Raw genomic sequence first — 20,106 nt, 5'->3', positions numbered from 1 at the left:
TCATTGCACCAAAAGTCTTGTTTGATCTTGGCAAAATAATAAAAACACAATCTCTCCTTTCTTGTCAGAAAACATTCTCTTTTTCTTTACGGTGTAAACAGACATGCAGATCTCGCATTCAGCATGGCTTATGAAATATCGCCTTTGGAAATAAATAAAGGCATAGCCTGCAGGTTATGCAGGTACATATGAATAGAGGTTTACATGGAGACATGAAAATACTGCAGCATCACACTCTCGATAAACTAAGATTAATATCTCTACAAAACAACACACATCAACAAGTGGATGATCTACTTACACTTTTACAATAAATGCAGACGTTAGAAAATGATATTCTAGCATATTATTCTGCTGATCATCCTGTGGTTGTGTGATAGTTTATAAGTCCACACCACTAAATTCTGGTATTATTCTCCTTCTAGTTATTTATATTGCGGCTAATGATAACAGAACTTGCCAGAAAAATAAGGTGAATAGAAGCTTTAGCAGAATCTCTACAGGCTGACACATTTATACCATTACATGATATAATTTATATCGCCAAGCTGCCCAGCCCTAGCTTTCACTGGGGTAGATGTTCACTGGGGACTTTAAGAAATTTAAGACATTACAAATATTACAGTATGATTTTCTGTAAAGGTGCTTTGAAATGATGTGTATTGTGAAAAGTGCTATGCAAATAAAAATGAATTGACCCTACAACATAGTTAAAAATTAAATTGTTCTTCCAGCTTGTAAAATGCATTACTTAATATATTCCATATTATGCATATCTAATACTGTATATCTTATCGTAATATATTGTACAGTGGCAAGAAAAAGTATGTGAACCCTTTGGAATTACCTGCATTTATGTATAATTGCGTCTTTAAATCTGGTTTGATCTTCATCTAAGTTACAATAATGAACAATCACAATCTGTTTTAACTAATAACACACAAATTATTGTATTGTTATTGTATTGTATTTTATGTACATATTGTAATGATGTACACTGACAGCCAAAAGTTTAGAATAATGTACAGCTTTTGCTGTTTCGGAAGGAAATTGGTACTTTTATTCACCAAAGTGGCATTCAACTGATCACAAAGTATAGTCAGGACATTACTGATGTAAAAAACAGCACCATCACTATTTGAAAAAAGTCATTTTTGATCAAATCTAGACAGGACCCATTTCCAGCAGCCATCACTTCAACACCTTATCCTTGAGTAATCATGCTAAATTGCTAATTTGGTACTAGAAAATCACTTGCCATTATACCAAACACAGTTGAAAGCTATTTGGTTCGGTAAATGAAGCTTAACATTATCTTTGTGTTTGTTTTTGAGTTGCCACAGGATGCAATAGATTGGCATGTCTTAAGGTCAATATTAGATCAAAAATGGCAAAAAAGAAACAGCTTTCTCTAGAAACTCATCAGTCAATCATTGTTTTGAGAAATGAAGGCTATTCAATGCTTGAAACTGCCAAAAAACTGAAGATTTCATACAAAGTACATCAAGTACATCAGAGTCTCTAGTTTGAGAAATAGATGCCTCACATGTCCTCAGCTGACAGCTTCATTGAATTCTACCTGCTCAACACTGTTTCATGTACAACAGTAAAGAGAAGACTCAGGGGTGCAGGCCTTATGGGAAGAATTGCAAAGAAAAAGCCACTTTTGAAACAGAAATACAAAAAGAAAAGGATAGAGTGGGCAAAGAAACACAAACATTGGACAACAGATGATTGGAAAATAGTGTTATGGATCTTAACCCCATTGAGCTTTTGTGGGATCAGCTAGACTGTACGGTGCGTAAGAAGTGCCCGACAAGACAGCCACATCTATGGCAAGTGCTACAGGAAGCGTGGGGTGAAATGTCACCTGAGTATCTGGACAAACTGACAGCTAGAATGCCAATGATCTGCAAAGCTGTTATTGCTGCACGTGGGGGATTTTTGGGGGAACTCTTTGAATTAGTTTAAGAAGTTCTGAACATTTTTTCAAATTGTAATAGTAATTTATAAAATTTATAAATTAAAGTAAATTTAAAATGAATGTCCTGACTATACAATGTGATCAGTTGAATGCCACTTTGGTGAATAAAAGTACCAATTTCTTTCCATAAGAGCAAAATCTGTACATTATTCCCAACTTTTGGCAGCCAGTGTATATTGAATACATCAGTCAAATATTCACAATGTAGGTTGGAAAAAGTATTTGAACCCCTAGGCTAATAACATCAACAAAAGCTAATTAGAGTCAAGATTTGGCAAACCTGGCATACAATTAAAGAAACAAGATTGGAGGTGTGGGTTAGAACTACTTTGGCGTATAAAAAAACACTCAAAAATTTTGAATTTGATATTCACAAGAAGCATCTGATGACGTGAACCATGCCTCACAAAAAAGAGATCTCAGAAGACCTACTATCAAGAATTGTTGCTTTGCATAAAGTTGGAAAGGGTTACAAAGAGCTTAGACAAACTGTCTGTAAATGGAGACGATTTAGTATTGTGGCTACTCTCCCTAGAAGTAGCCGCCCAGCAAAGATGACTCAAAGGGCACACCGCAGAATGCTCAATGAGGTAAAAAAAAAAAAAAACTCTAGGGTGACAGCTAAAGACTTGAAGGAATCATTGGAACTGGTTAACATCTCTGTTTATGAGTCTACTATATGGAAAACATTAAACAGGCATTGTGTCCATGGCAGGACACCAAGAAGGAAGTCGCTGCTTTCCAACAAATAACATTGCTGCACGCCTGATGTTTGCCAAAGACCACATTGACACTCCACAACGCTACTGGGAAAATGGTTTCTAAAAAAGAAAATCCTCCTTTTAGAGTGTACCAGTCAGAGCCCAGACCTTAACCAAATAGAGATGCTCACACACATTCACACCAGACATCCTATGAATATGGCTGAGATTAAACAGTTCTGTAAGGAAGAATTGTCCAAAATTCCTTCTGATCATTGTGCAGGTCTAATCTGCAGCTACCGGAAACGCTTTTTCCACAGCACTGTGAATGTTTACAGGGATGTGTTCAATAAAGACATGAATGATTATAACTGTTTGTGTGTTGTTAGTTTAAGCACATTGTGTTTGTCTATACTTGTGAATTTGACGAAGATGAGATCACATTTTATGACCAATTAATGCAGAAAACCAGCCAATTCCAAAAACCAACTTTTTTGCCATTGTATTTCCTTTCAACAAAGTGCCCAGAAAAGTAAACATGTTTGATTTTCATTCATTAGACTCTTGTTGAGGACTGAAACTATAAAAAGTCTCACCTCAAAGTGCTGGCATTTTTTTTTTTTTTATTGTAGAGATGATGAAATGTATCCTCTGGGCATCTGAATTGTACATTACAGGCAGGGAGGCTCTACAGTTCTCTCCCACTGGTATCTCCTTGCCGTGCTAACATCTCATGGGCCACCTTTACAAGGCAGTCCCTGATTAAACACAAGCAGCAAGGGCCGCGGGCACTGCCTCTGATTCCACAGAGCTGCACTCAAAAACATGATTTTTGGAGGCTGTTAACTTTATTTAAACAATTCATTTTTATTTAACACCACTGTATCAGGCTTCTTGTTCAAACATGATTGCATCATGTTAAACTGCCTTGAATAGGTGACACTTTGGCTTAACGAATGAACTCGTTTCAATCAAGCTCGATCAAAAAGGGCAACTGGCAGCAGGAAGTAAACAGTTGGGACACAGTCGGCAGCAATCATCAGGTGTTTCCATTTGAAGAGATACATTTAATGTTAAGTAATTAGATTGGCATTTCTTATATTAGTTTGTTAACTATTTTAATGTTTTGACGTGAGCACTGCAGGATTATTGGAGTTCATCTGAAGTATAATTGATATACTTTATTTACATGGATTACTATTATTCCTTATTACTTGCTAGATCAGATTACCTTCTTTTATAAATACAATCAATGTTTTTTGTTGTTATTTAATTCTGTTGTTTGTCTTACATTGCCCTATTGTCAGAATACAATGTATAACACCAATTAAAAAGATTTGGTCTGAGTTGAAGACTTTAAAATACTGAACTGAAACAGACACCTTTATTGTCATGTATATTAATTTGGAAACAATATCTACTTATTTATTGAACCACATGCAAACAAATCAGTTTGCATGTATTTTCTAATTAGGACTTTTCTTTTGGAGGAGGAATATACTTCTGTTCAAAATTCACAGCGTTCTGAGCGCACGCTTTTCCTCCATCTTTACCTCCATCAAGATGTTCCCTTCGCTTCTGTCCGAGTGGATTGAAAAGTAAGTAATTTCAAGTTCAATCATAAATTCTGTTATTATTTTTGTAATATGCTGTAACACCAAGGATCAAGGTTCGGATACGGAAATGAGGAGACGGGGAGCAGTGACACTTTTTTCTGCCTTTAGCACCCTATTTGCACTCTTCTCTGCGCTTTCCTTAGCTCGCTCAGGTCAGTAACAAAAACTCTCAATAAACGTAAACTTCTTAATAACATAAACCTCTCAACACTCAGAAAACACGAAACACTCAGGAAACACGGCAACGCTACACTCTCGTGTCGTTCTCTCTCTCTTCTTCACCAAAATGCAAGTGAAAGTGGAGATTTATAGTAAAAAAAAATCTTAAATATTGATCTGTTTATTGCCCGCACCTATCATATCACTTCAGAAGATATATATTTAACCACTGGAGTCGTATAGGTGACTTTTAAGGAATAGTTCACCAAAAAGTTAAGATTCTCTCATCATTTCCTCACTCTCACGTCAACCTAGATGTGTATGAATTTCTTCTGCTGAACTCAAATGAAGATTTTTAGAAAAATATTTCAGCTCTGTTGGTCCATTCAATGTCTTCTGAGGTGATCCAGTTGGTTTTGGGTGAGAACAGACCAAAATAAAACTCATTTTTCACTGTACATCTTGCCATTGCAATCTCTAAGCACAGACATGATTTCAAGCTCGATTACACTTCGCCAAGGAGCTTTATAGTGAAAAATGCATTATATTTTGGTCTATTCTCACCTACAGTAAAACCAACTAGATCACTTCAAAAGATATAGATTTAACTACTGGAGTCGTGTGGATTACTTTTATGCTGCCTTTATGAGCTTTTTGGAGCTTCAAAGTTCTGGCCCCAATTCACTTGCATTGTATGGCCAAACAGAGCTGAAATATACTTCTGAAAATCTAGTTTGCGTTCTACAAAAGAAAGAAAGTCATACACATCCGGGATGGCATGAGGGTGAGTAAATGATGAGAGAATTTTCATTTTTGGGTGAATTATCCCTTTAATGTTGAGTGTACTGAAAAGTTGTATTCACAGGTTATGTTAGAATTTATGTTATAAGCCCAGACGGAATCTGTGTGCGCAGAAAACTCAGAATTGCAACATTTCTCATTCATAAATGTTCTACAATTTCCCATCACTTGCATGTTGTTTATGAAATATTTTGGCTAAATGTGTGATGCTTTTAGCAACCATTAGGAGTATACTACTCTCAGGTTCATTTAACATATTTTACCATTTTAAAATCCCATCCCCAAAATTCTGCAGATTTTCCCAAAAAATCAGCTTTTTCCTGTTCAGACTACTGTGAAGGTTACAAAAGCTATAAATTTGGGTGGGAACTGAAGGGTTTTAGATAATTCACAATGTTTAGGCTAAATAACACATTCAACATGTTTAACATTTAACACTAGATTAAAAAATTTACTTTCAGGATCAACATAGTGTCCATACAAGTCGAACCACTGTGCTTAGTGCACTTTCTGTGCTGCTGAGAGAAGACGCCTCAAGATTATTCAACATATGCAGGGTAAATTACTTTATTCACACATTTCTAAATCATTTCGTTTTGAAACTTAAAGGAAAGGAAATTCTTTCATTATTTACTCACCTTCATGCCATCCCAGATATGTATGACTTTCTTTCTTCTGCAGAACACACACAAATATTTTTAGAAGAATATTTCAGCTCTGTAGGTCCATACAATGCAGTGAATGGGTGTCAGAAATTTGATGCTCCAAAAAGCAGTTAAAGACAGCATAAAAGTAATCCATATGACTTCAGTGGTTAAATCCATATCTACAGAACTGATATAATTAGTGTAGGTGAGAAACAGATCAATATTTAAGTAATTTATTACTATAAATCTCCACTTTCACGTTTACATCTGAAAGCCTGTTTAGATTCACTTTCATATCTGAAAGTGAAAGTGGAGATTTGTAATATAAAAGGACTTAAATACTGATCTGCTGATCTGTTTATTGTATCTCAAGATATGGATTTAAACCACTGGATTCTTATGGACTACTTTTATGCTGCCTTTATTTGCTTTTTGGAGCTTCAAAGTTCTGATTACAATTCACTTCCATTGTATGGACCTACAAAGCTGAAATATTTTTCCAAAAATCTTAATTTGTGTTCTGCAGAAGAAAGATGACATGAGGGTGAGTAAATGATAAGATAATTTTATTTTTTTGGTTGGGGGGGGTTAAAGATAAAAAAAAAAAAAAAAAAACTTTTGTCTTCCATGGAGGAAATAAAGTCATACTGGTCTGGAACAAGTGAGTAAATAATGACAGAATTTTTATGTGAACTTTTAAGTAGGTGTTTATTTTAAAATGGATTTTAATAAATTGTTCCTTAATTTTGCCGCTTTTTTTCTATTTCTGCTTTTCAGCACTGAAGATTCAGAAGAGCCAAATGTTGAATATTCACCAGTTGCCCTGTTATCAGCGGTCAAAGAACTCACAGATGCTGCAATTCACTACAGTCTGGTCTGAAATTCCATTGTTCTTAAAAGTGAAGTCATCACCCACCTGCCCAGGCTTTCAGATGCATTTCTTTTTACGTTTGGACTGATTTATGCATTAGATCCGAGTTACCCAAAAGAGTTTTAAAGACAGGTGGCTTTAAAAGGTTTTAACAGTGAAGGATGTGCAACACTAATGCAGCTGTAGACAATTTATCCTGTCGCTGTAAAATGTGTGGGGGTTTTTTCACAGTGTTGTGCCTCATGTTTTGTCAATAATTGTACCTTGTCTTTTAATATTAAATATAAGTTTACTACATGCTGTTTGCCTTTTTTATTATGTTTAAGTTGCAAAATTTTCACATTTAAGTAAACTTAAAAAAACTTTAAAAAAAACAAGGCAGTTGCCAAATTTTTTAAGTAACACTACAAGCACATTTCAAGTCACCTAAAATTATATAGCTTAATTATTAAGTTAGTGTTTTTAAACCCTCCAAATATTGGCCCCATTTACTTCCATTGTAAGTGCCTCACTTAAAGATAAGGAAGGATGAGTCAAAAGAATTTGATGGTAATCAACACTGACACAAATGCTTTCGATTGAACTTAACTTGTATTGAACCTGTAATACTTCCTTAAGATTTGAATGTGGTATGCACAACAGACTTCAGAACTTTTTCCAATAAATGGATTAGTTTCATACTGTGCGCTGCCTCTGTAGTCTCTTTTGACAGTCTCTGAAGAATGAGAAAACAGGATTGACATTTATAACTGGTATTCTACCTAGTTCTAGTAACTTGACTAAATCGACTTCATCTAATGTGATATAAACATAAATGTAGGAGAACATAACTGATTCATGTTCAACGAACACCATTCATTCATGTTAAATGAACACTATTCATTAAAGATAAACGAACACCATTCATTCACGTTAAATTAACACTATTCATTAAAGATAAACGAACACCATTCATTCAAGTTAAACGAACACCATTCATTCTAGTTAGTTTTACATGGTCAGTTTTATTGGGTTTTAATTTATTATATTTTGTAATGAGAACTTGTTTCAATCACGTGGAACCACTCTCCATGATTGAATCATGTTCAGCCAAAGTGCTATTTTTTGGAATGTGTGTCTGTTCTCATCAACTCTGAATGGTTTAAAGCTGGCTATATAACATCCTTTACTCTGTGGAAATTACAAGACGGGGTGGGCCATACAAAGCCCCTGAGAAGCCCCCTGCAATCACTAGAGGGACAGAGGTGGTCATTAAGAGGGGGTCCCTGCTGTTCGCTCTCAGAGCTGATAAAATCACAGCATGTGTGAGTATATGTGTTTTATAACAGCAAGCATCTATGTTTCTTTATGTGTACCTCCAAGGAAATGAACGTCTGTATCAACACTTCTACAATTCAGTCAATCAAGAACAAAAAAGGCAATTTTTCTCATTGCTGGGGTTCCTTTCAAATCTCCAAGCCCTTAAAGCTGAAGTGTGTTATAATACTTTCTCCTATCTCAGCTTCACAGACAAATGACCAAAGTTCAGCCAGGAAAAGAGTTTCATGTGGCGCATGCTGATAGGTTCTTTGAACTTGTTATCTGTTAGCAAATTGGCTCGCTCACATGTGAAATGTTAAGCCAATCACCTTGCATGGTGTAAGCTGATTTGTCCTTTGACATGTAATCAGGTAGCCAATCAACTTGTGTCTCTCTCACTGTCTAACATTTGCATTGCTCAATTTTGCAGATAAGCCGATTTCACTGCTGCACACTGCACTTTTTCTCTGAAACCCACCTCCACCCCAGCTCCACTCCATGTCTAGAACTGCTACATGAGGATTATTTGTAATTCTATTTGTGCAGCAGCACGCCGGCACGATCACTTGGATTTTTTTTAACAAAAAAAAAAAAAACAGCAAGGACTTAAAATACTCTGTCATTGATGGTCATACAGATAAGAAGATATCATTCGAAACTGTAAAGCGTCTACTTTTATTTGTGTCCACTCACAATAAAAACACAATGCTGTGATTTTGTAAAATACAGAAAACAAACAGGAAGCACTTTCTGCTGCCTCTATCTCCTTTAACTTTTGTCTGGAGCACGTCACAAAAATGAACCGAGATTCAGAGTATAATTGTCGCACAGACATAATAAATATGTCTATAGAAACCTTGAAATGCCTACTTTTAAATTAACCAATTCAAATCCAAAACAAATATTCTCTGATTATGTAATGCAAATGAAACTCACAAGAGGTAAAGTTTTTCCGTCTCAGCTCATTAGCGCAGGGCACGGCCATTCGCGGGGCCCGCTATTCATGTGGTAATGACCTGACGCCCCCATCAGTGCTGTAAGAATGGTATCAGTCTTCATCAGATTCATCGATTTTCTATTGCTTTTGAATGAAGGCACACTACACATGCAATGAAGCTCTACAGATGATCCTGAACACTGAGGAAGAATTCAAATTTTCATCAGAAGAAGATCAAGACTGATGAAAAACACTTGTATTTTAAATATCAACTTGATCCAGCTGAGGATATAAATTCTGATGAGTAAGTCATTTATTCATCTATTCATTGTTTATGTACTGTGTGATAATAGGGTACAATGGGTCAAAAGGCTCTGCAGGGTAAAATGCTACTTTTATTTTATTTTCTCCCAAAACACTAAATAGCATCATTTTTATTCCATACTATTTATACTGCCTGAAAAAAAAAAAAAAAAAAGAGAAAAGTCGTTTGGATTTAAATAAGCAGAAACTTAAGAGCCTATGGTTGGATCATTATTGCAGTGATTAATATGTTTCAGCTGGCAACAATTCGTTTAACCCTAACAGATGCAGTGTGTATCTTCTCATTTCTTATACAACCATGTCGGAAGACGTATCCCATGGTCATGGAAAAGATGTTACTGTGTTTCAGAAGGGGCAAATTATTGTGCCTGCATCAAGCAAAGAAAACAACTAATGTGATTGCTGAAATCACTGGAATTTGGTTAAGAACTGTCCAACGCATTATTAAAATCTGGAAGGATAGTGGTGAACCCCGGCACCTTCGTGGGAGAAATGTGTTCGGAAAAAAAATCTTGAATGAACATGATCGGAGATCACTAAAATGCTTGGTGAAGTCACATTGTAAAAAATCAACAGTAAAAGTCACGGCTTTGTTTAATAGTGAATGTAAGAGCATTTCCACGCACAATGCAATGAGAACTTACAAACTTGGCTAAACTGCTGTGTGGCCACAAGTAAGCCACTTGTTAGTAAGGCTAATCAGAAAAAATTACTTAAATTTGCTAGGGAGCATAAAGATTGGTGTGGAGCAATGGAAAAAGGTCATGTGGTCTGATGAGTCCATATTTACCCTATTCCAAAGTGATTGGCGCGTCAGGGTAAGAAGGGAAGTGCATGAAGCGATGCACCCTTCATGCATAGTGCCCATGTACAAGCCTCTGGAGGCAGTGTTATGATCTGGGGTTGCTTCAGATTGGTCAGGTCTAGGCTCAGCAATGTTATGCTGCAGTAAAATGAAGTCAGCTGACTACCTTATTGTACAGAATGACCAGGTAATCGGGTAGCCAATCAACTTGTGTCTCTCCCTTGTCTAACATTTACATTACTCAACTTTGCAGATAAGCCAATTTCAATGTTGTACACTACGAGTTTTTCTCTGAAACCCACCTACACCCCAGCTCCACAGGTCTAGATCTGCTACATGAGAATTATTTTTAATTATATTTGTGCAGCAGCATGTCCACATGCTTAATTTAGTATGTCTGTGTATTTTCTAGCAAGTAGCAAGTCTCAGTACTTGCTCTGCAGCAGCAGCAGTGCAGATATAGTCCACCAAGACCAATATCCTATCAATATGTCATACCCACATTAACATGCTAAATCTTTCAGAGAGTTGTCATGGCTGAACCATGTAAATTTATAAGTAAACCACTCGTAGGTTGATTTCAAGGAAAAGTGTAAACGCTGTGTATCTTTGGCACTATCAAAGCATTGCTCTGTTTGTTTGAGCATCCCAACCACCCTGACTCAACAACACTGGTGCAACCAATGGTATGACCTTAAGGCAGGACAATCTGTTTGTTCGACCAATGAAAGACAAAAACAGACTGAAAACAATCATTATTTTTGTAATTCTGTTTGGTGACACTGGTGGCACAGAAAATACACAATTTAGCTTTGAGGTCAACATGAAATGGCATTTGCAACCCATTTTACCTCCACAATGAGAAGCGTTTCTAAGTGAAACAGGATTTGCAATGAGACAAAATGTTGGTTGGAACTTGATTTTATCCATTGCAAATTGAGTGGATCATGTAAAGCTTCATATGTCAGGTGGTTGAAAAATAAGAGGGCTTGGTGACGTCAGACAGAAAGTTAAGTCATTTCAGAAGCTGATTGCAAAGACAAATATTTTTTTGTTTGGAAAAATGTCAGATGGAATAATGAGTTGTTAATCATACATAAAACCAGGAATGTGAGAAGATGAGGTCAATTTTAATTTCATGTTGACTGAATAACCTGTAAGTGTCTTACCCAGAGCTGGACAAGCAGTTCCAGAGCCCCTGACCATGACTCCAGAGTAGACGGTTAAACACGCGATTGAAAAGGCGATAGAGACGTAGACTCTCCACATCAGGTTCAATCCAGATCCTCTGCAGCACCGAGCGGATGTTGGTACGAACTATGTCCAAAACCTTTGCACAAAGATCAAATAAAAAACAGTGAACGAAATACAAGAACTGACACAAAGTGAGCAAATGAACAACTGCATTATGACAGAGGAAATATTGTTCAAGTTGTTTCAGTATTGATCAAGTTATTTTGAAACTGCCATTTGCCAAGCTATAAATAATTTAAAGTAGTTTAAACAAGCTAATTTTTTTAAGTAGCTACAATAGCAACACTACAAGCTATTAACACAAAGTAGCCCACTACATTGAAGCTAGTTAAGGTGGCAATATCTTTTTAGTAATTTCCACTCGCACCACCAAATGGAATTGCAAAAATAAACGTTGTTTTTAAACAGCCTTTACAGGGCCGTAACCAGGGTTTGAATATTAGAGAGATTCAGGGTGGGGTGTCAAGAATGGTACCAAAATTACACCTACGGGTGCAACCCAGTCTGTACACTACATATAAACTTATTATCTATCAATACATAAATAGAGACAGACATGTAGCTGTTTGCAAAATATGATTTACTTAAGATGTAGGGGTGTGCACGAGCACAATAGTTCTGCACCAGTTAAATTTATTTTCCTTTGTGCATTTGCCTGCCATGAGCAGCGCTGAATTATAATGAACTTTCCTCCTTAAACTCTTACCAAATCTCGCAGTTATAATTGAGTCCACTGGGTGGCGCTGTGAATGTGTGTTGTCGAGCAAAGACAAATGCAGCAATAGTCGTAATATTTTTATTCTACTGCATTGATATTAATTTCTTGTAGGAGTCATTCAAACAATGAACAAGGGTCTGATTATATGGTGGAAAGAAAATGCAAAGTGCTTTGAGAAACTTGGAAGTGGGTGCGTTTCCCAAAAGCATCGTTAGCCAACTATGCTCGCAAGTTCCATTTAATTACCAGCATAGTTCAACGATTTGGTGTTTCCCAAAACCATATTTTAACAAAAATTCGCAAACAGCATTGCAAAGTTGTGTGGTTGGATCTACAGCTCTCCACCTGCAGTTAGAAGCATAGTTCCTTGCAAGTTTTCTGTGCGGTCATAATTTGACTTAGCCAATGCTTCTATAACATTCATTCCATTTATAGCTTTCATTCCATAAAGACTTTGACCATGTTTACATGCACTTAAGAATGCGGCTTATTCCAGGGGTTTGCAGAAAGTGGCATTGTACATTATCCTAATTCCATCAGAAATGGTTTCTGTGTAAGCACTGTTTGAGTGTAAATGTTTTGTTGTTATTTTTAATTTGTACAACTTTTTTTTCCCCATTTTTAATGCATATTGTTTATTAAATGTTTTTTCCAAAAATAAAAGCATAGTTTGTTGAAATTAGCTGATTTTGAAACCATTTTTGGTAACGTTTGTGAATAAAACAATATATAAATTTCACTTACATGTCATACTTGTTTTTAACTTACATTTTCATTCATGAGTAATCGATTACTCGATTTTTGTGGGTTAGAGCACTCCACTACAAAATAGAGAGCTACTGTTTCACAGCCCTGCTTGTTGTCTGTTTTCTGTCAAGCAATAAACAGCCGACCTCAACCCATCACATTAATTTTTGTCAACACAACACAACGCAGTATGCTACATATTTACACTGGCGGTACTTTTATTCACCAAAGTGGCATTCAACTGATCACAATGTATAGTCAGGACATCAATAACATGAAAAAAAATTTCAGAACTTCTTAAACTACTTTAAAGGGTTCTCATCAAAAAATTCTCCATGTGCAGCAATGACAGCTTTGCAGATCCTTGGCATTCTAGCTGTCAGTTTGTCCAGCTACTCAGGTGACATTTCACCCCATGCTTCCTGTAGCACTTGCCATAGATGTGGCTGTCTTGTTGGGCATTTCTCACGCACCTTACAGTCTAGTTGATCCCACAAAAGCTCAATGGGGTTAAGATCCATAACACTCTTTTCCAGTTATCTGTTGTCCAATGTCTGTGTTTCTTTGCCCACTCTAACCTTTTCTTTGTGTTTTTCTGTTTCAAAAGTGGCTTTTTCTTTGCAATTCTTCCCATAAGGTCTGCACACCTGAGTCTTCTCTTTACTGTTGTACATGAAACAGTGTTGAGCAGGTAGAATTCAATGAAGCTGTCAGCTGAGGACATGTGAGGCATCTATTTCTCAAACTAGAGACTATGATGTACTTATCCTCTTGTTTAGTTGTACATCTGGCCTTCCACATCTCTTTCTGTCCTTGTTAGAGCCAGTTGTCCTTTGTCTTTAAAGACTGTAGTGTAAACCTTTGTAGGCAATTTCAAGCATTGTATAGCCTTCATTCCTAAAAACAATTATTAACTGCCGAGTTTCTAGAGAAAGCTGTTTCTTTTTTGCCATTTTTGATCTAATATTGACCTTAAGACATGCCAGTCTATTGCATCCTGTGGCAACTCAAAAACAAACACAAAGACAATGTTAAGCTTCATTTAACGAACCAAATAGCTTTCAACTGTGTTAGATTATAATGGCAAGTGAATTTCTAGTACCAAATTAGCAATTTAGCATGATTACTCAAGGATAAGGTGTTGAAGTGATAGCTGCTGGAAATGGGTCCTGTCTAGATTTGATCAAAAATGACTTTTTTCAAATACTGATGGTGCTGTTTTTTACATCAGTAATGTCCTGACTATACTTTGTGATCAGTTGAATGGCACTATGGTGAATAAAAATACCAATTTCCTTCCGAATCAGCAAAATCTGTACATTAATCCAAACTTTTGGCCGCCAGTGTATATATAAATATTTATGTTTATAATGCTCTTATTAATGTTTTTAGTAATGACGATGTGAAAAGTTAGCTACTAAAATTAATGAAATAGCCTAACCTTCATCATGGCCAGTGTTCGCATATTTCATACTGTAGCCTGTACTACCTGTACTAGTGTAGTGTGCTAATGTTTTTTGAAATTTTCTTACAGATAATGTCATGATGATCATTGCTTTTGACTTACCAAATGCAGTATGCTGCCAGCAATAATCCACCCACTGTCTATGTGCATCTTTACGATTACTGTCGGTTTAAGTGCCGACGATGTGATGTGTTGAGTGGGAGGGGCTGCACCCACACCCTCACTCACAAATCTCTCCAAGCAGACACTAAACAATCTTGCCAACTGTCTAAACTGAATTATACATGTAGACACTCAACCACAAAAGTTTTCAACTTGTTGTTGCTGGACCGTTATTCTATGAACATGCTACACCAGGGGTTGGCAACATTTTTAACATTTTTGCACTTTTTAATTACATCTATTTTTTGACAATTTTCTTTGTTTATTTTAATTGTCCTTTCCCTGTTATTGCCATCCTCACATGCTTCTTTTTTGCATTTTTCTAATTTAATTCAGTTTATTTTTCATTCCAAATTATATTATCAGCATAATAGCTTGTGCAAAACCTGATTCATGTTATACCAGTATGATGTATGAGTATTCCACAGGGAATCATGTGTGCTTTAATAGAAACAAGAAAACCTGTCATTTTGTGCAAAAGTTAAGATATCACAAATTTGCTTGATTTTATTAGTGTTCTAGAAATTGTGTGGAATCTTAAATATTTTTTATTCATATTATGTCATAAATTTTACATTTTGACAATCTTGAAACTTTATTTCCATGTTTGATTTCGATTTTGAACCAGACTCAGACGTCTGAACCCCACTTTATGCTGCTGTGTTTGCTTGTTTCCCATAATTGGCTAATGTAGCTTTGAGAGTCTTGTCATTGTGGTTTAAGAAGCATATATGGATAGAAAATCTCAAACACTGATAGTGTATGTTCTTATTTACATCAAGTGTTGTTCTGAAAGCAAAAAAGCTAAATCTAAAAAAGAAACTTCAGAATGCCATGCACTAAACTGCGCTGCACAATAGGTGCCATAAGTTGCCAATCCCTGCACTAGACAGACAGCTTTCGCTGTTGCGAAAAGTCTCCGTGTTTATATCAGCATCTCCACTGAAAGCGTTTACACAGATGAGCCAAAGCATTATGACCACAGGTGAAGCAAATAATGATGACAAGGCCACATTTCAAGGTCTGGGTGGATTAGATGGTAAACGAACAATCAGTTCTTGTAGTCAACGTGTTGAATGCAGGAATAAAGACCTGAGCGACTTTGACAAGGGCCAAATTGTTATGGCCAGATGACTGGGTCAGAGCATCTCTGAAATGGCAAGGCTTGTGGGTTGCTCCTGGTCAGCATGGTGAGAACCTACTGACAGTGGTCTGAGGATGGACAAACCACAAACCGGCAACAGGTTTTTGGGCGCCCAAGGCTCATTGATGCACGAGGGCAACGAAGGCTATCCCGCCTGGTCCGAATTGACAGAAGGTCTACTGTTGCACAAGTCACAGAAAATGTTAATGTCACAACACAAAGTGCATCGCAATCTGATGCGTATGGGGCAGCGTAGCCGCAGACCTGTCAGAGTGCCCATGATGACCTATGTCCTTTGTTGAAAGCGCCTACAATGGGTGCACGAGTGTCAGAACTGGACCTTGGAGTAGTGGAAGAATGTCGCTTGGTCCGATGAGTCCCGCTTTCCTTTACATCACGTGGACGGCCATGTACATGTGCGCCATTTACCTGGGGAAGTGATGTCACCAGGATGCACTGTGGGAAGACGACAAGCCAGTGGAGGGAGTCTGATGCTCTGGTCAATGTTCTGCTGGGAAACCCTGGGTCCAGCCATTCACGTGGATGTCAATTTGACAGCTGCCACTTACCTAAACATCGTTTCAGACCAGGTACATCCCTTCATGGCAATGGCATACCCTGATGGAAGTGGCCTCCTTCAGCAGGATAATGCACCCTGCCACACTGCACACATTGTTCGGAAATTGTTTGAGGAACATGATGAAGAGATAAAGGCATTGCCCTGGCCTCCAAATTCCCCAAAGCTCAATCCAATTGAGCATTTATGGGGTGTGCTGGACCAACAAGTCTGATCCACGGAGGCTCCACCTTGCAGCTTACAGGACTTGAAGGATCTGCTGCTAATAACTTGGTGCCAGATACCACAGGACACATTCAGGGGTCTTGTAGAGTCCATGCCTCTGCGGGTTGGTGCTGTTTTGATAGCACAGGGAGGACCAACAGCATATTCGGCAGGAGGTCATAATGTTTTGGCTCATCAGTGTACATGCGCTCCTCCTGCCTAAGCTCTATTGCTATTCAGTTGCTATTTCAACGGCTCTATGATGTAGATGGAAATTCTTGCTATACAAAGTACAATGATGATGAATGAGAAACAAGTGAATAAAAGATTGCAATACATCCCAATTTAAAATCACAATACAATAAAAGAATAAAGAATAAATATAAAGAATTGCAATATTGTCACAATATCGATATAGTAACGCATCGCCAGGTCCCTGCTAATTTACATAAGATTAATGACATGAGTTCCCCCAAGTTCACACATCTTCCTCTTCACCTCCCTCCCTCTATTCTGCTTGTCGACATCTGTGATGTGACTTTCAACAATATGGCTGATTTAATGGCCTTGTGTGAGACACGTTACCTCTATTCTGACTGATCCCTCAAACTTTGGCTAATCAGCTCAGGGAACGAGACAATCCCTCATTTAAGCAGTCCGTCATGCCCACCCTACTGTTTCACCTGTAACCTGCTGAAATTACCTGTTCACTACTGTAATAGTGCCAAAATTCAGTGCCTTTGAACTGTTCCAATTTGTTGCATCATGTTCTGTTAAATAAAAGCAAAAACTGTACAAATGTAATTTTTACCAAGACTGTTTCATATCTGTTTGTTTTCTTTTTTAGCATACACTTTGGTCACCTGCATCTCTTACTGATCAAACAGTAATTTAAATTTACCATTCCAGCACTTTATACTCTCTCAGTCCACTCACCTTCCGCTGTTTGGTGGCATCCAACTTCACCAGCCAGTAAGACGCCACTTTGGGTTTATGGTATTTCCAGTTGTTCAGTATCTGAGGGAGAAAATAAAATTATTTTGTCACTGTAATATGGACAGTTATTCTCAGTATAGGTTAAATGAACATTTTCAATATGTTACATAATAATCTATAATTTATTGCTATAAATCTATCCATCCATCCCAACAATAAGTATGTTTTCTGCTGGCCCGGTATAAAAAAATTGCAATGTATTAATTAATACCAGTGTCAGAAAAAATATTGATATTTTAAAATTTATTTTACAAAAAAAGTTTAGATTTTTTCTTTGCTCTAAAAGCTGGAAATTATAGACCTGCAACTATAATGTAACTCCGTGACACCTATAAATAAATAAAAAATATTTTTTGCTGGAAAATGATGGCATATGATGCAAAACATTCCTATATAATTTATAATATAATATAGTAGTTAATAATATATTAATATATTATACTACAAATATTTTGTTATATATTATATAGTAATATATTGTAATATAGTTTATAATATAGTAGTTTATATTTTTCAACCCATTCTAACTGATTTTTACAAGACTATCACAAGTAACTATCACAATTTCTGCAAAACCTCATCTATGTTATCCACCTAGATAACAGTACCTTGGTGAAAAGCTGAAATCAGCAGAATATGGAACAACACTGTAAAATACCTCACTTTTTCAGGGCTCAAAAATACATATACAAGATAAATGTATGTAAGATTTAGTGACAACACAGCATGACAGTTCTATTAACTGGCCTGAAAACTCTTTCACACTGACCACGGACCAGCAGACCATCCTTATTGTTCAGCCCTGTTCCTACCTACCTACCTATCTGTCTATTAGTCTTTTTGTCTGTCTATCTATCTGTATATCACCTTGCTGCAGGCCTCTCTTTCTTTCATGTTCCAAACACAAGAACCTTGAATAAGAACAGCACATTCACATGGGTCCTTTCCAGACCATATTCATTTTTAACATGTTGAAGCATTGATCTGAATGTTTGAATATATTTACATAATTTAAATGATCAATAAAATATATTTGCTCTGCTCGTTGAGTCCTATTGGATCAGCACACACCTCTAAATGCTGCTTCTGGTGAATATATTCTTGTACATACCACAAAAAAATGTAAGTCAATGAACTATGTCCATGTTTAGAGTGCGAAAGGATGGCATTAATATAGGCATAATCATTTACCTTCCTGGATACATCATTAATAACTCATTTAGACTATAAATTAGAACAAAGCACTGAGAAATATTAATTAGAAGCTTTCATATGCAACACTGCCAAAATATATGAACTTCTCAATTACACAGCTCTGCTTATAGAAGGGCACTTGTGCTTATTGTAAAACAATGTGTTTATGTGATGGTTTGGAATGGTTTACAAAAGTGTATTTTTGAAGAAGATACTGGCAGCACCATAAAGTATAGAAAAAGTATAATAGAAATGGTCCATGTAATCTATGTGCTATATTCAAAGACTTCTAATCCCATATGATAGCTTATTAAATTCATATTCACTGAAAATCTTGATTTCTGCACAAACTCTCCTTGGCGCAGAAGTAGCAATGTCCGATTTGTAAAAGATTCATTCTTTTGAATAATATATATTTTAATGAATCACTTGATCCAGTTCACAAAACCATTCTGAATGATTCGGTCATGAATCGGACTGATCCAGCTCTTGAGTTCATTGACTTGTTGATCTGGTCACAGTGGTTAAAGTGATATTTCACCCAAAAATGAAAATTCTCTCATTTACTAACTCTCATGCCATCCAAGATGTGTATGACTTTCTTTTGTATGAACACAAATATTTTTAGAAGAATATCTCAGCTCTGTAGGTCCATACAATGCAAGCATAAAGGCAGCATAAAAGTTATCCAAATGACTACAGTGGTTTAATCCACACTGTCACGCCCCCATCGGTCTCTCCATCTCCAGTCATCATCCACTCCAACTCACTCCACTCTAATCAGTTTCACATGTTCCTAATCACCTCATTACCAAGACTCTCAACTGTTTATATACTCACCTAATGTTCACCCTCATTGTCTCGTCTATGACAAGTGTAAGACCTCCTTTTCACTTTCCAAAGTGTTTACTCAACCGATTATATAGTATTTGTGTTTATACTTATCTTAGTTTGCTTAAAGTTTGCTGTCTTTATCTTCATCGTCACCCTGATGATCAATAAAGCTGAGTTTGGGTTCAAACCATCTTCTGTGTTTTCCTGCACGAGCGTGACACATGTTTTCAGAAGCGATATGATCACTTCTGAAGATATGGATTTAACCACTGGAGTCTTATGGATTACTTTTAGCTGCCTTTATGTCCTTTTTTGAGCTTCAAAATTCTGGCCACCATTCACTTGCATTGTATGGACCTACATATAGATATTCTTCTAAAAAATCTTTGTTCAGCAAAAGAAAGATAGTCACACATCCGGGATGGCATGAGGGTAAGTAAATGATGAGAGAATTTTTATCTTTGGGTGAACTATCCCTTTAACAGCTCACAGGAAGAATAACAACTTAAATTTGGGTCTGATCTGGTCAAAAAAGAATGGAAGACTTCGGAAGACTTTGAATATAATGAATGAGTTTTATGGAGCACTTTCATTACACTTTTATAGTGCTTTTTTTTTTTTTTGTCATTTTTGAGATTGACAGCCCCAGTCCATAGCCACTTTCATT

At 36.6% G+C, this 20,106-nt stretch overlaps 1 protein-coding gene across 3 annotated transcripts in view; it reads right to left on the bottom strand.

Moving 5' to 3' along the window:
* ttll7 (tubulin tyrosine ligase-like family, member 7) overlaps positions 1-20,106 on the bottom strand; it is a 150,221-nt gene that overhangs the window by 22,640 nt on the left and 107,475 nt on the right. For all 3 annotated transcript variants that reach the window (XM_051673258.1, XM_051673260.1, XM_051673259.1), the window contains exons 18-19: positions 17,352-17,432; positions 11,314-11,474 (exon numbers count right to left, since the gene is read on the bottom strand). In XM_051673258.1, coding sequence (XP_051529218.1) covers positions 11,314-11,474; positions 17,352-17,432 — 242 coding nt within the window. The remainder of the gene's footprint in view (positions 1-11,313; positions 11,475-17,351; positions 17,433-20,106) is intronic.

Source organism: Myxocyprinus asiaticus, chromosome 35, assembly GCF_019703515.2.
Source record: "Myxocyprinus asiaticus isolate MX2 ecotype Aquarium Trade chromosome 35, UBuf_Myxa_2, whole genome shotgun sequence".
Lineage (NCBI taxonomy): Eukaryota > Metazoa > Chordata > Actinopteri > Cypriniformes > Catostomidae > Myxocyprinus > Myxocyprinus asiaticus.
The sequence above is the reverse complement of the archived record's forward strand: the minus strand, read 5'-3'. Positions and strand labels throughout refer to the sequence as shown.